The 22,785-nt window shown below is 37.3% G+C and overlaps 2 protein-coding genes and 1 long non-coding RNA gene across 5 annotated transcripts in view; 2 read left to right on the plus strand and 1 right to left on the minus strand.

Annotated features, from left to right (window-relative positions):
* LOC124151850 (glycine receptor subunit alpha-2-like) overlaps nucleotides 1-22,785 on the plus strand; it is a 323,326-nt gene that overhangs the window by 25,027 nt on the left and 275,514 nt on the right. The window contains exons 1-2 of one of the 3 annotated variants that reach the window (XM_046524514.2): nucleotides 19,352-19,493; nucleotides 19,822-19,910. The exons of 1 other annotated variant lie outside the window; for it this stretch is intronic. In XM_046524514.2, the coding sequence (XP_046380470.1) occupies nucleotides 19,489-19,493; nucleotides 19,822-19,910 (94 nt within the window). In that variant the 5' untranslated portion in view covers nucleotides 19,352-19,488. Of the gene's footprint in view, nucleotides 1-19,351; nucleotides 19,494-19,821; nucleotides 19,911-22,785 lie in introns of those variants that run through there. One more of the 3 variants, XM_048387298.1, reaches the window with a different exon arrangement.
* Nucleotides 14,541-16,908, minus strand: LOC124151852. The gene is made up of 2 exons (XR_006863422.2): nucleotides 15,524-16,908; nucleotides 14,541-15,263 (listed from the first exon to the last, which is right to left on the minus strand). It is a non-coding gene; the product is annotated as an uncharacterized LOC124151852 (long non-coding RNA).
* LOC124151851 (putative nuclease HARBI1) lies at nucleotides 17,748-19,488 on the plus strand. The gene is made up of 4 exons (XM_046524517.2): nucleotides 17,748-18,301; nucleotides 18,533-18,655; nucleotides 18,758-18,892; nucleotides 19,266-19,488. Exons 1-4 carry the CDS (start codon nucleotides 17,748-17,750, stop codon nucleotides 19,486-19,488), a joined length of 1,035 nt encoding a protein of 344 aa, XP_046380473.1.

Here is a 22,785-nt window from a genome sequence, read left to right on the forward strand (position 1 = left end):
TGTGGAAACACAATCACAACAAGTGAATGAGGAAATACCAGCGATTGCGAAATCACAAGCCAGAGTTACTAAGAACCTCAGAAAAATCGCCACTGGTAGGAAGGGTGCGTTAGCGAGGAAGGCTAAAAAACTAATGCATAATTCAAATATTAAACATAGATTAAAACTTGGGCTCCCTATGCACTAGGAGTTGTTGCTATAGCAGCGGTATGGTTGTTTTATAAGACCGGAGAAGAGAAAACGTCACTCCCGATTACACAACAACAAATAGTTCAATTAGAGGTTAGCCCTCATATAATGCTATAAAAAGCATGACTACTCCAGTTACAGACGGTAAAATGTTGGTAAACATAACGTATCATTCAGCGATGGTCAGCGGTTTGGCCATTGGCTATGCCCGTATAGCTAAAATGATTACTAAAGCCACACCACCCAAGCTAGATTTTAATGGTTATGATATCGGTATGGTAATTCTTGATATTGGATTGGCTATGGCTACAAAAGATATGCTCATCAAACAAGGTCTTATCCCAGAAGACAAAATGAAGTTATTAAACATTTGAATATTTTATATTCATATAAATATGGCAACAATTGTGATGATGGTCTGTGGGGCTATTGTTAATGCTCTAGCTTTTTCGGGGAGTAATTATTTATTTTCTACTCTGAGGGGATCAAACCCTACAGAAGTTGAAGAGGAGTGTAAACGACATAATAAAGCATTAGAACAACTCGAAGCAGTCCAGTCACAATAGACCAGAAATAGGATATTAAGATTAGATTTTATTTATGAAGAACTGCGTAAGCAAGGACATTTAATTGAAACGTTTAAGGATGTTGAATCTGCCATGCACGAATACTTCCTTGTTTATGGAAAAAAGCTTGACCCAATACAGAGACCAACAATAAGTCAGTTCTACACATAAACCATGACCTGTAAATAACCCTGACTGTTAATCTATCAATAGCGCTGACTGGCTGTTAAGTTATGTCTGGCTGACTGTTGTCTATTTTTAGCTACACATAAGCTATGAGCTATTAGGTCAACTACTGTAAAACAGGAATTTAATTCGACAAGGAAATAATGCGAGCTCTTGATTTTAGACATAAATGCGCATTTTAAAAATGCAAGTGCCCATACCCTTTCCTAATAATTTATGCGCTGGATTTATGTTCTGTGATATTTTAATTAATGTAACCTACGTAAATAAAAGCCTTACCTGAAAACGCTTCGTTTGTTTCAAATGACGTTTTGAGCGGGAACTGTGAGTAGACAGAGATAAAAATAATAACTGTGCACATTAAATCCCCTTTCCATGTTTTTTCAGTGTGAGATTCCTTCCTTATTTTAATATTATTTAAGCAAATTGCCCGTATGTTTGTTGACCAAGCATGACAATGGTTTCCTTGCATCTAACATTGTGTTAGTGTTGTTTTAGTTGACAGTCTGTTGGTACTAGTATAAACGTTCGGCCCTTTGATGAAAAGAAGTAGAAAACAGATCAGTGTATCAAATCTCCGATCAGGTGACAATCCTCACACTCCTGTTGACCTGCGGATTAGTGTCATGGAACCCATTCATGCGCGTTGGCTCGTGTCTGCTCTTGACAAGCTTGTAAAGGACACTGATGGGATAATTCGTGGCTGGCGCCAATCTTGGCTGCTTGACAGGATGTGAACTGACCACTACTCAACTTCACTTTGTGCAGGTGTCTTTGTTATTTGAAAAATTAATGCGCATAAAATTAATGCGACCTTCCGTCACTCGCATTTTTCGCATTAATATTCTGCTCGCATTAATTTCCTGTTTTACAGTAATCTATAAATAGCAATGACAACTATGACTCACCAGTGGAGATGTGATTTGCATTTAGACAAATGATATGATAGATGTATAACCATGAATCTGTGCAGATTTACACTCATGGGGAAAAAAAATTCCATGCAACCGACGTTCTGTGGGTATTTACTGTGGTATCCACTCTTATTACATCAGACAGGGAAACATTAACTATACATGTTCTGTGTGCGGGATAGGGGTCAAAGGTCGTTATTGTTTATGTAAGAAACACGGTGCTGATAGGGTCAGGAACCAGATTATTTACGCTAGGAAGAGAGATTACATCAAGGAGAGGAATAGGTTGGGGAGAATACGTATTTAGATATATGAAAAACAACCATTTAGAGATTTGACTCATTTTGCATATATCATTAAATCACAATGGTTTTTGTCCGAGAGTTGAAGGCCTTGCCAAAGCAACGTGGTCTACATGGATATTCTCGAATGAGAAAAGCTGAATTGATCGATTTACTCGGTTTGGAATACAACAAACCCCAGACTGTTGGAGAACTCAAAGCTCAAGCAAAAAACAGTGGGCTGAGAGGTTATTCTCGAATGAGAAAAGCTGAATTGATCCCTTTACTAGATAATAATCAATCCGATGATGTTGATAAACCCACTCTTGTTGATAATAATGAGTTAAAATTTGTACCCACAGCTGGTGTTGGTATATATCTAAGAGGTTGGAAGATGGATATTAATTCCAACATAGTGTTAATGATGTTAAGCCTATCATATCGAGTAAAATTAACGAGGAATTAGATGATTTACATAGTATAAAATACCAGCTAACGATTAAAATGTCATTGAGTAAAAGTAGCGCAGACGATAGCACTGAATATACCGAACCATATTTCCGAAGCAATCAAGAAGTTATAACTGAATCCGATACTATAAGCACATCATTAGATACATCAATTCAGAGGATACAGGAAACTTTAGAATGCTGGACTAATAGAGGTTCTGGTTGGGGTGTGGATAAAATCGATAGTTTATATTTAGATATAGCAAATTATATGCCTTTCAAAGGTGGATCTTATAGAGATTTACCCCCGTATTATAAAAAGAAAAAACCCATAATTAATGTAAAAAATAAATCCGATGACTGTTTAAGAATGATGATAAGATCATTGTTCCTTGTAGATTCTAAAATTGCAAATAGACCTTCTAGCTATCCTCAAAACAATGGACTCAACTTTGATAGCATAGACGAACCTACACCAATATCACAAATTGATAAGGTGGAAAAGCAAAATAATTCAGCTATAAATGTTTTCGGACATTCTTCTAAAGGAATTGTTGTACACAGGATAAGCTCGGCTCCGGAACATATGGATATGGAAAATATCATTATACATGGATAAAGAGTTTAAACAGACTATTATACGATCAAACAACCCATAACGGAAAGAAATATTTCTGCGAAAGATGCCTGCATGGGTACTGCAGACAAGATCTATTAGAAGTGCATAAAGAAGACTGCAGAGGTGTTGGACAGAATGCTATCAGGATCGATATGCCTAAAGAGGGAAAAATTATATTAAGATTTGAGCATTATTGTAATCAAATGCCAGTACCGTACGTTATTTACGCCGACTTCAAAGCACTTATCAAACCTATAGAAAATACCGACCGAAGCATTCAAGATAATCAAGATAGTTTTACATACAAAACTCAAGAACATATTCCTTGTGGGTTTGGATATATAGTTGTAAGGTATGATGGGAAAACAAACCCGCCCATGATTTATAGAGGTCCCGATGCAGCTGGAAAGTTCCTAGAATATCTACAAAATGAAGAGAGAATAATGAGGGAAAATGTATCGCTTAAGAAACCCATGTGTATGACAAGGAATAATTTGAGGGCCTATAGGAGGTCAACGAGTTGTCATGTTTGTAATAAACCCCTGAAATGGGGATTCTGTAAGAGATCATTGCCTGGTCACAGGTAATTATCGGGGAGCCGCGCATAACGAGTGTAACTTTAAACTAAAAATGAATTCTCAAACAATACCTATCCCCGTTGTGTTTCATAACCTTAGAGGATATGATTCACATCTCATTTTGCAAGCTATCTCAAAGACCTACGGCGGCTTAACATGCATTCCTAATAATATGGAAAAATACATATAATTCTCGTTGACTAAAACTATACATTATACGGATAAGAATGGGAAAGCCAGAATAAAGCAAAGTAATGGGCTTAGATTCATAGACTCCGTACAGTTTCTGTTATCTTCCCTGGACAATTTAGCTAATGCAAACAATCCCGATGACTTTGTAATAACAAATCAATATACCGATCGGTGTCGTCATTTGTTGTTGAGAAAAGCTGTATATCCTTACAAATATATGGATGATTGGTCTAGATTCGACGAAACTAAATTACCACCTCTTGAATAATTCTATAGTAACTTAACAGAATCTAAAATAACCGATGCCGATTATGAACACGCTCTGACGGTGTGGGATAAATTAGGTTGTAAGAATTTAGGTGATTATGACGATCTGTACTTAAAAACCGATGTACTGTTACTAACCGATATATTTGAGATATTTCGAAAGACATGTTTAAAACAGTATGGATCCAGCATGGTACTATTCAAGTCCCGGACTGTCGTGGGATGCATTGTGGAAGAAGACCGGTGTAGAACTAAAACTACTCACCGAATACGATTACGATTACGATATGCACTTGTTTATTGAGAAAGGATTAAGAGGTGGTATATCGATTGTAACGAAAAGGTATTCTAAAGCTAATAATAAATTAGTGGAAGGATATGATCCGAGTAAACCCGATACGCACATATTATATCTAGACGCCAACAATTTGTACGGATGGGCTATGAGTCAACCTTTACCCACGGGTGGTTTTGAGTGGGTCGATGATATTGAAGTGAATGGTATCCATAATATCAATGTGAATAAAGGGTACATACTAGAAGTTGACATGGAATATCCAAATTCCTTACATAAAGACCATAACAGTTATCCGCTAGCTCCCGAGAGATTAATGGTGAATAAAGATTGGATGTCGGAATATCAAAACTCCTTGATGGGTAATACAAGGTTAGCTAACGTAGAAAAACTCGTACCAAATTTGATGGATAAGACAAAATATATAGTTCACTACAGAAATCTCCAGTTATATCTATCATTAGGTATGAAACTAAAGAAAATACACAGAGTTCTAAAGTTTGATCAAAGCCCTTGGATGGAGCCCTATATAAGGCTGAACATAGATTTAAGAAAGATAGCTACCAGCGATTTTGAAAAGAATCTATCACAAGACCAAGGAGCGTCCATTCCAATTTGGAATGAACGTTGGATTGCTTTGGAAAGATCGCTCATTCCAACCTTTCCAAAGCTTGGAAGGATCGATCTTTACGGAAAAACCAAAATTGGATTGGCAACATTTCCAAACATATTTCCAACACAGGAAATGTTTGGAATGACTTGGAATGGTTTGGAATGGTTCGGAATTGTTTGGAAGTATGTTTAGAAGGAACAAGTTAACATATGTTTTATTAGTAATTTGAACAATAAAAATACTATGAATTATCTATTGAGTTTAAACTATATATAATAAATATTAAACTTATCTCAAACATTCACTACTTGTCTGTCTAGCGAGGGGCTTTTACAGTCGCATTCTCGCTAAGGTGAGAGAGAGGCCCGCACTTGACTCGACAAGACAATAATAGGTCTCAAGATTAAGTATTCGGCTGGATGGCAGCTGCCATTTAAATATAAAACAGACAGTCGTCTAAACGGCTCACATGTAAGTGCGCCGACATGTGCCTAAGATCATAAAATGGACAATCTTTGGTAACATCTAATTTTTTTTGTCTCACGCCAGAGCTTTGAATAATTCTGTTCATTGAACAATTGGAATTCAAGAAGTTATCAATAATTGTTTTACTTAACATAAGATAAGATAAGTTGTTTACAACATAATACTACGACGTACTACAGTCAAAACCATATATTTTAAAATCAATTTAATGACAGACTATGATTTCCAAGTCCCGATTATCAAATCAATGAGGTATCAGTTTCACCACATGTGCACAGACCGCCTATACTTATATATATATATATATATTTCATAACTATTCTCCAGTTAAAGTCCTATCCTCTTATCAAATAATCTGTGAGAGTGATCATCATTAACGAAACTCATTCTCATCAAATAATACAGAACAAATGAAGAATCAGATGCATACATTCATTGCCATGCTTCATTCATCACGAAGTAGATTTACATACATTTGTGAATAGCACTTAAACTCTAATAATGAATTTTACCATTGTCCATATTAACATAATAATATATACATATATACAAAACAGGACATGCATTTAATAAATATTTACCATAATATGGATTTCAGAATATATAAACGACTTCAACGTTGATATTTCAGACAAAAACAAAGTCTCCTGTCTTTTAACGTTCAGGGGAAAAGGGTTTGCTTTCACAATTTAACATTTGTTTTCACCAAAGGACAATCAAATCAAGCCAAAAACACGAAAAATACATATATGTGGTTAGCGACTGTCATTCTACAGCGAGGGGGAAAAATACGTCTGCTCTAACTGCCTTCACAAAAACATTCCAGCCCTTAATTACCGAGGCAGCTGTGACGTAGTAGCATTACATTCGCTGCGTTTGCAGCATATAAGATGTGTAATCTGTGGAGTAACTAAAGTAATATTACGGCTGAAATCTTACTTGCATGGTTGTTTTAATAGAAAACTTACGTTTAAAATACACAATTGTTCTTATATAATGTTTTTATGACATCGTGGTTTTATGACGCGAGATCAGACGAACCGTGAACCAGGGGCATGCGACGTAATTACACCTAAAGATGGTAGAATCAGGGTATTGTCTCTTGAACTGGCTAATTGACTGGACATATAATTGGTAAATATATTCGTTTTGACACGTTTTGTTCAAATCTACCTTCAGTAAATCATGAAATTAATGCGAGCATGACATTTATGCGAAAAATGCGATCGTCAGTCCCTCTGATTATTTTAATATGTTTCATTTCATCATGATGCTAAAGTTAGTCACTTATAAGGTTACCACGTTGAAAATGGAAACGATCGTTAACAAAAACAACAAAATGTATTCTCTCATCACTCAGACTAACAGTGATATAACTGCAAATAAAACAATCAAGTGCGCTAAAGTATTACACATGGTGGGTGGAGGACCAGGGGCACTTTGAGTTTGACAGGTGTCATCAACTGGTCAAGTAACATCACGGTTTGTATATTCACGTTGATTGGACAGTCTAAACTGGCGCCAACTAATCATGACGGCGTCTTCAGAACAGAACAGAACTTTATTTCTCCCAGGTTTAGGCTTACGTGGATAACGGAAAATTTTGTTTTAGTGATAGCACAATTTTAATTCAATCTAATATACTTTCCTTGATTGATTATATGGCTGCGGTCGTAGATCCGGATGTATCTAAATATGCTCAGTAAATACACAGGATTTATTGTTTTACTATTAGGATTAATAGATACAATTGAGTATTTATACCCTTGATCATAAAGTTAGTCACTACTTTTATTTTCACATGTTCGATTTGTATGATTTGGGTTATGATTAAATGGACAAAATAAGAAATCATTCCGTGTATATGTGTATTATATAATGTACCCCAATACGTAATTAAATTGTGTATAAATAAGGACACTAGGTTAATTACTGTAATTGATTATTTGATAAACATATTCACCTTTAGTTGCGTATTATGTCACAGAGGTAAAGCTAATTCATAACAACTAATTGTCCCATTTATTTGGCTTCTATCTTTTATATGAAACAAATGCTATAACATGGGGTGATTAACTTTATTGGCAATACACGTAGCATATAATTGTCCGCATGAACAGTCTACTCTGTTCCAGATATGTTTATTCATTTTGTCAGCATTTAAATCGTTGCATTCCTGCCTCAATGATTCATTTGACGAAATCTCGTTCCCTGTTTTGAATTACCGTCAGATAGTTACAGACCAATTATAAAGTTTCCAGCCCTATGTGTTGCGCATAATTCCGAGATAATTCGAAGTTCATATTCTTGTACGAACACTTATCAAAATTCATTTATACCTAGTACTATTATGTACATATGTATATTAGTTCAAATTATAATAATGAGGCCCTCTATTCTGGAAACGGTCTTTGTTCTACGGCAACCGTAAGTCGGTATGGGAAAACAAAATATTTGTTTAATTGTTCAAAGTTCATAGTCAATGTCATATGATTATAGACAAGGAAGATAAGAAATTAAATATAAAGAGTAGCCACTTTAAATGACAAAAAATCTTTTAGTTAAATTTGCTCATGATTTGGTCTTTTCGTGGTAAATAGTGCCAAAATACTCTTAATTATTTACTTTCATGTCATTACTAATCTCACATAAGGTCAAAAGTTGTACAACATTAAACAGATATGATTATGGCATGTTGTATTCAAACATATCCAAAGAAATCCAAACAAATCCAAACAAATCAAAGCTTGGAAATATGACCTTTCCAAATTTTGGAATGGTCATATTTCCATTTGGAATGGTGGTATTTCCAAGTTTTGGATTGTTTGGAATGGATGATATTTTGTCCTGTGTATATAAGCTCATGAATAACTCAGTATTTGGTAAAACTATTGAGAACCTAAGGAAGCGTGTTGATGTCAAATTAGTCAGATCTAATGAGGAAGAAAGACTCAGGAAACTTATAGCCAGTCCGGCTTTTAACAGAAGCAAGTTATTTGACAACGACTTAGCCGCGTTGCATATGCAGAAGAGTAATATAAAATTCAACAGACCGGTGTACGTTGGTATGAGTATTCTCGACTTGTCAAAACACTTAATGTATGACTTTTATAAACGAACTTAAGAAGCAGTACGGCGATAGATGCGAGGTGTTATATACCGACACAGATTCTTTGTTGATCGAAATACAAACCGAGGATGTCTATAAAAATATGGCAGAAAAAATAGATATGTACGACACGAGCGATTACCCAAAAGATAATTCACTGCACAGCGTAGTAAATAAAAAGGTGTTAGGTAAGATGACGGATGAATGTGCTGGGACTCCTATTGTGGAGTATGTCGGATTAAGACCTAAGATGTATTCTATAAAGAAGTCCGATAATGGAGAGATAAGAAAAGCTAAGGGTGTTAAGAAGTATGTGGCAAAAAAGCATATCAAACACGAACAGTATAAAGAAGCATTATTCAACGGTAGAACATTCAAACACGAGATGAACTCTTTAAGAAGTTACAATCACAGGATATATGGATTAAGAATGAACAAGACATCATTATCCCCCTTAGATACAAAGAGATGGATTGATAAGGATGGTGTAACTACCTATGCTTATGGTTATTTAGGGTGGTAAAACTTTATCGTTGGGAACTATGAGCAACTCTTCTCGTACAAATGCCCTTCCCGGTCTATCTTTAAGATAATAAAGAATAGGCTCTCCTTCTTTCATAACCAACCGACTAATGTTATATGTCTTAAGGGACCAAATCGGATCAGTTACGCGACGTAGGCCTCCTTCGAGTTCACCGGGCTGGTATAAATATCTTACGCTTACTCTATCCGGAAGTTTCTGTTCTTTGCCTCTCCTCGGTGCTGAAGATTCGGAAGTCCCATATTTCATTTTAATCGCATCGGATGGTTTCTTCCCGATTAATTTCGTTACTTCATTATTCAGCGCTGATACAACAGCTGATAATCGTGTCACCCATTCGGTTGATCTCAATCGTTCCGATTTCATTTCAATCCCATACTGATAGCCAAACAAACGTTCCGCTAATGTCCGGTTAAATCTTTCAACGATAGCTTGACTACGGTGGGCCTCTTTTTCACCACGCCTGATTTCGACATCGTGCTTTGTTAACAGTTTAGTTACCGATCCCATAAACTCGCGACCAGGATCTACTTAGCTTAGGCCAGTTTAGTGGTCCGCGTTTATATATGCGACTCAGTGCATTAGCTACTTCTGTTGAATCTTTCGAGATTAATGGCTCAGCCTCTTTGTATCGACAAGCAACACCCACTACAGTTAAAGCGTATTTATACGTTTTGCGTCTTACCTTATCATTGGGAAGAAACAAGAGGTCAGCCTGATGAACTTCATTCATTGTAAAAATATCAAACTTCTTCCTCGGTATATAACGCGGTGCTGGTAAGTATATTTGCCACATCGCTTGTTCCTTTAGCCAATCCTTGGCCACATCTTTAGATACCTTAGCCGCAGTGGCTAATTTTTGTATTGCTCCTATACCTTTCAAATATCCTCGTGGACTATAGTAAATTTTATCCATTATTAATTGATTTTGATGTTTCTTTTAATACGACTCATGACGATCGTTGAATAGCATCAGCGTTTTTGCATAAAAAAATCCCCCTGTAGTGGTGGTATAGGTATATAAATCTGGCTCCAGTGAAGTTGCGGCAGAACCCCTATTACCTATACTACCTAATGATGTCTGTCGTTTAAAGTTGCTTCGCCGTTGTCATAGGTATTCTCATGTTGTTGCATTGTACGACACGAGAGAGTTTGCTCATTGTTGTGTCCGATTATTGCGTGGCGCTGACACAATGGCCAGGGCGTGTTTTACTTAAATGTGTGTATGTGTGTGTGTGTGTGTGAAGTAAATGAAGGTGTTGTTATGATATCGAACAGCAGTTCTAATAGATTATCGGCAACCATTGCTACATGATTCAAAAGCGTAGGCTTTCGATAGGTCGATGTTTTCATTCGCAATTTTTATGTGTGAAAAGGAATATTAATTCTGAGGTATCGAATGGAGTGTGGTACCTGATTTTATCCATTCTTCAGCATGATGGTAGAATATTTCAGTGCTACCAGCTACATTCCCAGCATATTCTCATAAATAAAATCCATATTTTCTGAAATTGACTCTTAGTTAACAATTATTTTTGCTCACATTATCTCGGACTAACTTTTTGTATTTTCACACAGCGAATGTTTTTCAAATTGTACAGGATGTGTCGCCAGCAGTGCTCGGATCCGCATTGTATGATTTGAGGACGACACATCATATATCGGTGTGAAATTAACTAACAAGTAAAGAAAGGACTCTAAAAAAAAAAAAAAAACGCAAAAATTGCGGAGTTCATTCGCAGGCTTTACGTGGAAACCAGTTAACATCTGAACGAACGAAACACCCTCAGCACATGCACACTGAGGAGCTGGCGCTGAACTATTGACGATCAGAATGCGAACGTATGCTATCCCAACCGTCATTCCAAGTTCGTGCATTGAGAAAGTCAAAATACACAGTGACGAAGATTTTTTCTTAACGAAAACCACTGATTCCAAAGTTCCCTTCAGCACTGATGACATTAATTCCTATTTTAAAACGTGTCTTGATTTAGATATATCCAAGGTAAATTTTAATCTGTCAGGCACCAATTTTGGAAATTGATATTAATCCATTTAACGGAAAAATTGCCAAATGAACGCAAGGTTTCCGATAAAATAATTTTAGAAAGTGGCAGTTTGGGTACCGAAGTTAATTATTCTGACCAAAACCAGGTACCGTGTACGAAAGAGTTTGATATCAGAGTTGGTTTCATAAAAACAGGAACTTTGACTGAGAATGAGAATGAGAATAAAACTATTGACATGCTCTCAAACAACAAGCAGTTCACGATGTCGGAAACCTTTATCGGAGCAGAAATTGTACATTTAGGACCATACAGCAGTAAAAAAAGAATACGGTTAAGAAATGTCAGTAGACATTTAGAACGTTTGATAGTTGATCCCGGGAGAAATATTGGGTCGAAAGAAGTGTCGGAGAACATCTTTTCAGTATTAGCGTTAATGAATTAAACAAATGTCTGATAATATTAATTACAGAAGTTAGTGTGATTGAGTGTGTTGAAATTTAGCGACGGGAACAAGTTGATATACATTTATATTGGTCAAACACATCTTGGCATAACAGTAGTATTTAGAACTGTTTAAAATACGGGCTATCAGCCACATGCAACCAAAGCTAGGCCACATCACATGGGGTCTACAGAAGTTAGAAATCAGAAAGGATCATATTTATACCATGGTAAAAGTGTATCTATTTTCTGTCCTGATGAGATAAAACGGAAGAGATATGAATTTAAACTGATTTTCAGTTTGCTGACATGGACGTCAGAATGAAGGACTGGTCCAAAGTGCGACTGGCATCACAAGCAACATACCAATATTTTGAGCCAAAGAGCAGTAAGACACTGTGGGCGAGGGATGTTTTACGGGAAGTTCCTCCACAAAATTGTTCCATACATTGTTCTTTTTTTAAATGGCATTTGGTTTTACTTAAAGAGCGGTGGAGAACACCGCTCCTTAAAGATCGGGGACAGGGGTAACGTTTCCTTTGTCTAAACACTTGGAAAGGTAAATAAGACGAAATGTGGTGTGCTGAAACACGAATTCCGTCGGTGTTGGGGCCTGACTTGTACAAAGCAGAATGTTGCCTCGTCCTCCCTCATGACAAATATGTCTTGGAGATAAGAACTATAAGCGTGAAAGACAATCTAATCATTATACGTGGATGTTACCCAGTGCCGACACGACACAACTGTTTTTCACGTAATTCTAGACTAAATTATATTTCATAAACCATAACTTTATTGATGAATACTGGAAGCTATATTTATGCTATTACAAAATAAAGTACAGGTCCAAAGAACCGGAAAAGAAAATCTGGGGTTTACTTTATTTTGAGAGTGGAACTGACCAACAACTATTCATGGGTTAGTATCTGAAATCATGGTACAAAATCTTCCGAAACAGATTCCACTGGGCGTTTGAACGCAATTTGTGATGATAATTACATCAATGGATCTCTGACAATTCGTTATGACATAAGGTGTTCGTGAAAAGGGTAAACCTGCTTCCCTCTGCCTGAAGCACCCGCCATGTGTAACATTGTCATGCAAATAGTAAGTCCCAGTAAGGAGATACACACAAGACATAGAATGAGATACGAGGGGTGTTCATTAAAGAATTCCCCTGACCCACTTCCGATGGACCCAGTGGAATGAAACTTGGCATAGGTATTAGTCTTTCTCCACATAAGAACCACCAAGAGTTACACACTTCTCCAAACGTTTTATGCAACTATGGAGACCTCGCTTGTAAAAGCCCTCATTTTGCGTCTCAAACCAGGACTTGACTTCAGAAATCAGTGTTTCATCATCTGTGAAACGTTTTCCCTTCAAAAATGACTTCATGGTTGGAAAGAGGTGGAAGTCAGATGGTGCAAGGTCAGGAGAGTAAGGAGGATGTGGAAGGATTTCATAGCCACAGGACAGCGCTTCTGTCTGGGCAACATGAGAGTTGTGTACTGGATCGTTGTCTTGCAGGAGACTGACACCCATGGTCAGCATGCCACGCCTCTTAAGCTTGATAGCGTCCCGCAATTTCCGCAGCAGTGAAGCATAATAGACTGTAATTGTGGTACCCTTTGCCAAGAAATCCATCATCACTACTCCGTGCTGGTCCCAAAACACCTTGAGCATGACTTTGCCTGCAGAGGGTTGGACACGTGTCTTCTTTGGGGGTGGTGATTCCACATGCTTCCATTGCATCGACTGAACTTTAGTCTCAGGATCATAGTGATGGACCCATGTTTCATCCTGTGTGATAGGTCTGTCAAAAAAGTTTGCCTGTTTTTTTTGGCACATGTCCAAAAGATCCTTTGAGCAATTGACTCGTTCCTGCTTTTGGAAAGGTGTGAGCAACCTGGGAATCCATCGTGCAGACACCTTATGCATGTTCAAATTGTCATGGATGATTTTTTCCACAGACCCTACACTGATCTCGACATCTTGTGCTAACTGGCGAACAGTTATACGTCGGTCTCCCAAAATGGCGGTCTACACTTGCTGGATAGTGTCCTCATCAATGGCTGAATGGGGGCGACCAGGAATGGCAGCTGTTTCCACTTAAACTGGCGATGCCAGTGTCTAACAACGTCATATGATGGGGCATCTTCCCCATAAGTTGCTTTCATTTCATCGAAAGTTTCTTTTGGTGTGCGACCTTTCAAATATAAAAACCTAATCACTGCTCGGTATTCTACTGGCTCCATTGTCACACCCTACTCGATCATAACACCTGTAAAAGTGGTAAAATTAATAGTTCGGTGCTGCAAATTCAGGCATAACCCATAGATACATGTATCATTACACATGTGAAATTTCAACCAAATATGATAACCCTAAGTGGTTTAGGGGATGTTAATGAACACCCCTCGTAGCATCGGGCATCATACTAACAGGAGATGTGTTAGGCCTCTGCATGTCTATCATCATTTTTTAAAGACTTAACCAGCTTTTTCATGCTGAAAAGTTTGTTTTAGAATGTACAGTTTTTTATATGTTGATATAATGGGATGCTAGTTTAAATGGTTGCATGTACATTGTCACTTGTTTCGGAGAGGATTGTTTGTTTATTTGTTGTTTAACGCCGCACTCAGCAATGTTCCAGCTATATGACGGCGTTCTGTAAATAATCGAGTCTCGACCAAACAAAAAAGTGATTGACACCATGAGCATCGATCCACGCAGTTGGGATACGTTGACATGCATCAACCGAGTCAGCGATGTCACGTATTGAATCAACCACAAACACAAATGAAGTTGTAATAAAGATTTATTCCCTCCCTTAAGGTAATTTTAAATCCCAATAATAATATTTAAATTCAAACTAATACCAAATTAACTAACACAACTAACTAACCTAGCTTCTCCTACAACTAACAATACTACCATTTACTACTAATACTAATATCTTAATACTAACAGTACAAATGTCTACTACTAATAATACAACTATCTACTACTAACAATACAACTATAACGATACACTATCCTAATACTAATAGTCTACCTCTGACAATACTAACACTAATACAAATGTTCTAAGAATAACACAACTAATACACAGTAATAACTTTGTGTGTGTACATATAAACAACAACAACACAAAAACACACCAAAAAAAACCAACCCCAAAAGATACAAAGCCACTCCACTGTCACAACAGTTGTATACAGAACTTTGGAATCTCTGATGTTACTGAGCAGTTCACACGAGAATTCTTCCTCGTAATATCGAATGGTGATCTTTCCACCCAGGCGATGTTGTTCCCCCGGAGTTAAGGGTGCCTGTTTACATGGATGCCACGGCTGTGTTCATCCTATGATGTGCACACGGAAACGGAGATACTTCTCTCCTTACGTATGGTCGGAGAACTTCTCTCCGCACGTGATGTTGGAGGTTGATACTTCCTCCTACGTACTATCGGAGGTACTTCTTCCCTCCTACGTACTATAAGGTTAACCGGCCAGTCCCGGGACACTACAATATAACATAAAAAATTACAGTCACTGAGGTATGTGTCACTACCTCACAATACAAACAGCAATGCACCAATACTCCGATTTACAAATTACTGAGATGAACTGTTTATACTTTGTTCATTTTGTGGTTATTGTTACAGTGGCTTTACGCTATTACAATCAATATGTGTATATAATTACATTTGAAAACAATACATAACTCAAAATTCTATCCTCTAAAATACAATTCTACATGAAACAATATATGTAAAAACTTACGTTAACCAGAGTAGAAGTCTCCCACAATGTTAGTCCATGCCTTACATGACCATGCTGATTCTGGCTGACTGTACCAATTATTACCCTGCCCCGCTATTTAAACTGACCCCAAGCCCAAGCTACCCCTGACCTCCCTATTGTTACACCAATTAACTCCCCAGCTATCAATCGTACCCAGTCACGCTTCCCTGAACATAACCTGTTCCCATAGTATTATCTGACAATATCTAAAAACAACCCGATAAGCTTAATATACTAATGTAACCATACCGTAATACATCTATCTGAAGTACTAACATATGATTAATATATACAAAATTATCTGTGATCTTGACATGCGAGCCTGACCACCCGATCCGGCGTCTCCTCTTACGACAAGCATAGTCGCTTCTTATGGCAAGCATGGATTGCTGAAGACCTATTCTACCCAGATCATCACGGGTTATTTCGGAGAGGTATTATAAAAGAACGCGTGATTGTAGGTCGAAGACCTGGTTCACAGAACGAGACCTGCTAAAACACAACCATCAACAGCCATTCGTTCTCAGACTGAGTGCGAAGTCATTTCTCGCTTTGATTCGCCCAAGAATTTCCTGTGGCATCTGTATCTCAAGTACCAGCCCAAGCTGTTTCATACCGGCCACTCCATTAAAATCTCACAAGCAGCTCTACCACGCGGCAAAGCAGACATACGGCACATGTAGTAACTATTGGCAACATTCTACCATCCGCTGACAGCCACTTTACTATGGAACGGAGTCGAGCAAAAATTACGTTCCAAATGTAAACACTATCTGATACACTTATCGGGACACAGATCTTTTCAAGGCTTGACTACAGTAATAGTCTGCTGACTGGTATTACAAAGTACAGTCTCTCTAAACTTCAACGCATTCAGAATACGGCAGCCCCTATAGTCAGTTGCAGTCCCATGAGCTGCCACATCACACCTGTCCTGTAGGCTCTGCACTGGTTGCCCGTTCCAGCACGGATAGAGTTTAAGGTTCTTGTCATTACCTACCAGTGTATCTCCGGCACAGCACCAAGATACCTATGTGACCTCTATGTGTACCAGCCTACCAGATAGCTTCGATCACAATCCCAGCTTTTGTGTAGTGTTCCAAGACGGAGATTAAAGGGACATGGCTTCAGATAATTCTCCTATCAAGCACCTATGCTGTGGAATACACTCCCAGAAACAATACAAACTGCAGAGACCCTATCTGTCTTTAAGGTTAGACTAAAAACATTGCTCTTTGACAAGTATTACCCTTGTACTATGTAAGCGCCATGAGCACACGAGTTGGTATGGAGTTTGGCGCCATACAAATGGACTAATCATTTTTATTATTATTATTATTATTATTAAACCTGACTACACAAAACGTCCGGTATATGAATTGGATATATATATGTTATTGGAAAATGTTGGTGGCCTGATATTCGACAAACGGTGCTTCAAAACGCAGCCATTGTCTATTTGCAATGTCTTAAACGGCAATGAAACACTTGTTCAATGTCATGGAGGAAAACAGTAAAGCAAAAATTCACGTGCAAGTTATGGCATTCGTAACTCGTGGTAGTGGCTATAAAAAGGCAAGCATAAGCCAATAATTTGTCATTCAATTGTCAATATTCTTCAAGTTCGAAAATGCCAAGACTCAGCGCTGCCACAGGACGTATCCAAAGAGCGGAATCGCAGTCTTCTGTTGCACGCCACCTCAACGTCCACCACAGCACCATTTGCCGCCTTTGTGACCGATACACACAGTTCAATTCCACTGCAGACCGAGAACCGGCCAACCAAGAGTTACCACCCCTGCACAGGATCGCTACATTCGACTGTTCCACCTACGTCATCGCAATGCCACAGCGACGGAGACTGCAAGACGCATCCCTGGTTTGAGGAGGATATCGGACCAGACTGTCAACAGACATCTTCCAGGAGACCAGTTATCGACCCTGTTTTGCAACAGATCCATCGACAGCGACGCTTGCGTTGGTGACATACCTTACAGCCTTGGAATTTTAGAAACTGGGTGCCGTTTCACGAAAGCCTCTTAGCGCTACGACCTCCTAAACCACGTCGTAAAGCACCTCTTAAATATTTGTGCCGTTTCACAAAGACCTCCTAACTTTACACCCCACCGTAAACAACCTCCTAACCTACGATAGGTATGGGGCACTTGTAACTAGCTTACGACATCCTAAGTCAGCGTCTGATATGGCGACACTATTGAGAATCAAAGACATTTTGAACAGGAGAAACATTAGGCGAGAGCGAATATTCAGGGATAGGACTGAAGTGTTGGATACTTTGACCGACACGGAACTGATTGCCAGGTATCGCTTCCCTCGGCATATCATCCTACAGCTGGCTGATCGGGTCAGCTCGGAGATCTCTCGGCCGACCCAACGTTCGTGTGCCTTACCTGTCCATGTTCAGGTGTTAGTCACGCTTAGATACTTTTCAAAAGGGGGATTCCTAAGGGAATTAGGAGATATACATGGTATTGCCAAATCAAGTGTTTGTCGCGTGTTGGAAAAGACGACAGATGCAATCGTAAAGTCGTATGACTTGATCCGGTTTCCAACGCCCGACAAACACGCTAAACTAGCGGAGGATTTCTTCCACATCTGTGGTTTTCCGAAAGTTGTTGGCTGCATAGATTGTACTTTGATACCCATTCAACGACCAGCATTAGATGAAGCAGTATTTGTGTGCAGAAAAGGATTCCACGCCATCAATGTGCAAGCTGTGTGCGACGCCCAACTCCGGTAAATATCCTTGACGTCCTTGACCCTTGCAATGTAAACAAACAATCTAGACTTGCTGGTACTTTCAGATAATAAACGTCATTGTGTCATAATTGATTTGTCAATAGCTCATGTAGGCTTATTTATGTCCAAATGTTTCATAATTGTTCGGCTTATTTAAATATTATTTTCTTAAGGAATGTGGACTTGTGGATTTAATTATTTATGTATGTATTTTTTTTATTTTTGCAGATTCACAAACATTATTGTACAATGGCCAGGATCAACCCATGATTCACATATTTTCAACAACTGCAATTTGAAAAGGCATCTGGAGGAAGGGAAATATGACATCTGGCTTCTTGGTGATTCAGGGTAGGTACATGTATGTCCAAGTTATTTATGTCATGTTTGTCTTTTAATGTATACATACATATATATCGGGAACATTAAATTTATCAAAACATTCTACATTAGGTATGCCTGTAGACCCTACCTCCTGACACCTGTCAACAACCCTGCAAATGAAAAAGAGGAGAAATACAACCGCTGTCATATTGGAACAAGGAACTCAGTTGAGAGGTCATTTGGATTGTGCAAATCTAGATTCAGGTAAATATTTAATTCATGGAAGCTTTATGTTTTAATTCAAGGTTTTGCTGAAGTAACTGGACTAATGAGCATGTGTATTGCTGATTGTATGTCATTCTGATTTCAAAATACCTGTGCTGTTGGCATGTATTTATCATGATAAAACATTTATACTAACAGGTAATATAAAATATGCGTTTACCTGATGATAAGTATTACTTGCTAAACTATAATTATATATGAAATGATGTATAAATATTACACAATGATAACTCATAAAAGCACTTGATGTGGATCTAATTATTATAGGAAAACTTTGTATTAATGTTATATCATGATATATTCATCACTATATTTGTAAACACAACTATATAAATATGTTACATCTGCTTAGGTGTCTACACAAATCAACAGGATGCCTGTTATTCAGCCCACAGAAGAGCATCAAAATTATTACTGCCTGCTTTCAACTTCATAATTTGGCAATATTACTGAGGTTGCCTGAGCCTGATGTTCTTTGTGAGACTCCTGGACCAGGGGTGGACAGCAATCCTGCTGATAACCACAACATGGATGGATGTAGAGTCAGGGGAAATCTTATCAACACTAGGTTTTAAATGAGGTAGCATACATATCCAATTGTGATACTTTTACTAAGAGGCCACATAATGTCAATAATCCCATACTAAAAGTTGTAAGGTAGCACTTTTTCAAAATCCAGCACCACTTTATGGCCACACTTGTGAATATTGCATATTATTGTTTTTTGGAGTTTATGAAAATGTTTAGTTTTTTGTACATATGCTATATCCAAATAATAACACAAACAACTAAACATCTTTGTGATCACAAGTAAACAGTAACATGAGTCACTGCCTTTAATCAAATTTGATTATGGGAGACAATGAGTTTCCAAATGATTTTTTATATTCAAATTTCTCTCTTTCCAGGTCCAGGCTCTGTCTTTGGATGTCACGGATGTCCCGCTCCACAGACAGAATTTCCTCAAGGAGTGACATCTTTCTCTCCTCCTGGGCTTGTAAGGACTTTATCTCTCCCAGAATGTCTTCTGAAAATATTTAGACAATTTTGGGTTATATCAATGATATTTGGATGTTCATTAATATTATTTTATTAAACATTTATGATCATGATATGTAATACTGAAACCACTACATTATGAAAGTATATGCCATACCTTCATTAGATGTTTTCTTGATCAGAGGCTTCCCTTTAGGTTTTCCTTGAAAACAAATTTGTATTGTTATTAACTAGAATTCATGATTTAGTGACTTGATTTTTTAATGTTAATACAAATTTACTATTGAATAAAGTTGCATAATGTTTAATACATACTGGTTCTGATAGCAGGAGTCATCATTATATCCTCCAGACTGGCTTGGTTCTTTTCTGAAATGTATATAGTATTTTTAAGACAATTGTAACTGCTAACATCTCACATGGGGTACCGGTATTCAGTTTGTTCACATGTATTTACAGCATACACCTGGATTTTTAGAATAAAATAGCACCAAGTTTATGAATTTATTCACCATGTCAGTGTAAATTGTAACATTTGATTATCTTTATTATTAAAAATTAGTTCATACCTGTGATACATGTAGTTCCACAATCATTTTCTCCTGTGCTTGTAGCTGTCAGTGGAGTGGAAAACACCTCCTGTGTAGAATCTGAAATATTTTAGTTGTGAGTGCACTAAAATATTTGTATTGAAGATATTGGTTAATTGTGCCTGACCATTAAGTGCATTGAGAAATCTCATATATTTCTTTTGTATACATGTGTTCATTTATAATACATTTAATAAGTAAGGGGAATTTGCCAATATGCAGGAGGTTTTAGTTTTTTTAATATGGCAATATTTAGTTTATTTACATCTTCAAAACAAAGAAATAAATGAGTTTGAAGTATTATTTACCAAACATTAATGCCTGTGTAGCATCTTCAGCTTCATCAGCCACTGAAGGAATCATGCTGAACACTCTTAAATTAATAAAACATATTTTTCATTGGTGTTATCATAACAAATACTGTCAATATTTCATAAATTTACCATCAAATACACATAAAACTTGATTAAGTTACATACTTTATTGACTTTAATACACATCTACATGGATCCCAAGAAGGAAGTGTCATCCTTACCAGGTGTTTCCATGCCTCCCGAGATCCCCTCAATAGCACAGGATGGAATCAGTTGTAGAATCTATTTAAAGAAGGAATTGGTGGCTATATTACTATAATAATAGTTTATTTTAAAATGTGTAATACACAATAAGTTTTTCATGAATTATGTTTATTGTAACACAAACTCAATATTTTTCAAAACCATTTTACTTTATCAGGTACATATTGAAACATTTTGTTTGTAGGCTTCATGCTGACATGAATTTATGTTGATTATTTACCCTCTTTTCAGTTGCAGTTAGGTCATCTGGGGGTGGTCCACCACCAGTTCTCCTAGCATTCAGCCTCCTGGCTGACTCTGCCTTCTTCACGCATCACTTCATGTCCGTCCATTTCTTACGTACTTCATCCTCATTCCGGGTTATGTCATCAGTGGCATTTAGTCTGATATTTAAAGTTATTATTATTATTTTTTATTATTATGATTAGTGATGGTGTCATTTGTGAAAATTATTTGAAATTGGTATCTTTAATTGAAAATACGAGTGTACTGTGCAAAATTCGTGTAAGATGTTAATTATTTGTTCATCATAAAAATCTGGCAAGATTGATGATGTGGTTTTGAGGAACAATCACTCACCCACTCTTCTGTTCTTTCATATTTGATCATTATGCAATGATCATTAACAGTGAGAGGTTAATAAAATTTTGAAGTGAAGTGGTGGTTCGTAGTTGTTTATGTCAAAAAGTGAAACCAAACAAATGAAAATAATCTGACCTTATTTAACTATCATTACATTATGTAATCCAGTATAGATCCACTTCTCTCAATAAACCTTTCCCCCCATTTTCAATTTGTTTCATTATACCTCACATTTTATGACCCTTGAAACACATGACAAATTCTTGTTACGTTTATGAACATTCTGGGAAACAAATATGCAAGTTGAAATAAATAAACAAATGAATATATACTGGAATGCCCCTCTGCTTTCATGGGTGATATCATAGACTCACTTTTATATTTTATGAGAGTTTCATTTTCATGTGTCATCAGAATAAAAGGCACTTACTTCGTGGTGATATCTTTCCAAATCTTCTTCTTTGCATTATTTGTCACTGTATTTGTAAAGGCTGAATTCAGCGTGTCAAAATTACTTTCCACGCCTGACACAATGGTATCTATGTCAGCCGAGGAGAAGTTTCTCTTTCTTTTCTTCAGTCCAGAAGCGTCCATAATATATATCTTAAGGTCGTCTGCCGCTACGAAGGGGAACAACTCTAATATTACAATCTTCCGTGTTTCCACACAAGAGAGTTACTATTTTTGCCGATGCAGCTTTTTGTCGCTGTTATTTACTATTCAAACCCTCACACTTGACAGCTATTGATGGAACTTTGATGTGTAACAGACTATCATTAAACTCGAACAGGTTTGTAGTTATCTATACTCACCATATGAGCTTTTATTTCATTCATGTTTAGCATCTGGCTCTTTTTTGATAAAAATTAACAGGTGCGCTTCCATTTCCGGTTTGAATTGTATAGCGTTGCTATGCAAGTTAGGATGTCGTAAATCGTAATCTCACTCTTATCTTAAGAGGGGTTTACGACGGGCTTACGATGCCTTTGTGAAACGGTCGTAAGACAAGTCATTAGGACATCCTAAACTAGGTCGCAGCGGTTAGGAGGTCGTAGCGCTAAGAGGCTTTCGTGAAACGGCACCCTGGAGACTAGTGTGGTTTAGCGACGAATCATGATTTCTT

Source organism: Haliotis rufescens, unplaced genomic scaffold (genome assembly GCF_023055435.1).
Source record: "Haliotis rufescens isolate VD_foot unplaced genomic scaffold, xgHalRufe1.0.p SCAF_7, whole genome shotgun sequence".
Taxonomy (NCBI): Eukaryota; Metazoa; Mollusca; class Gastropoda; order Lepetellida; family Haliotidae; genus Haliotis; species Haliotis rufescens.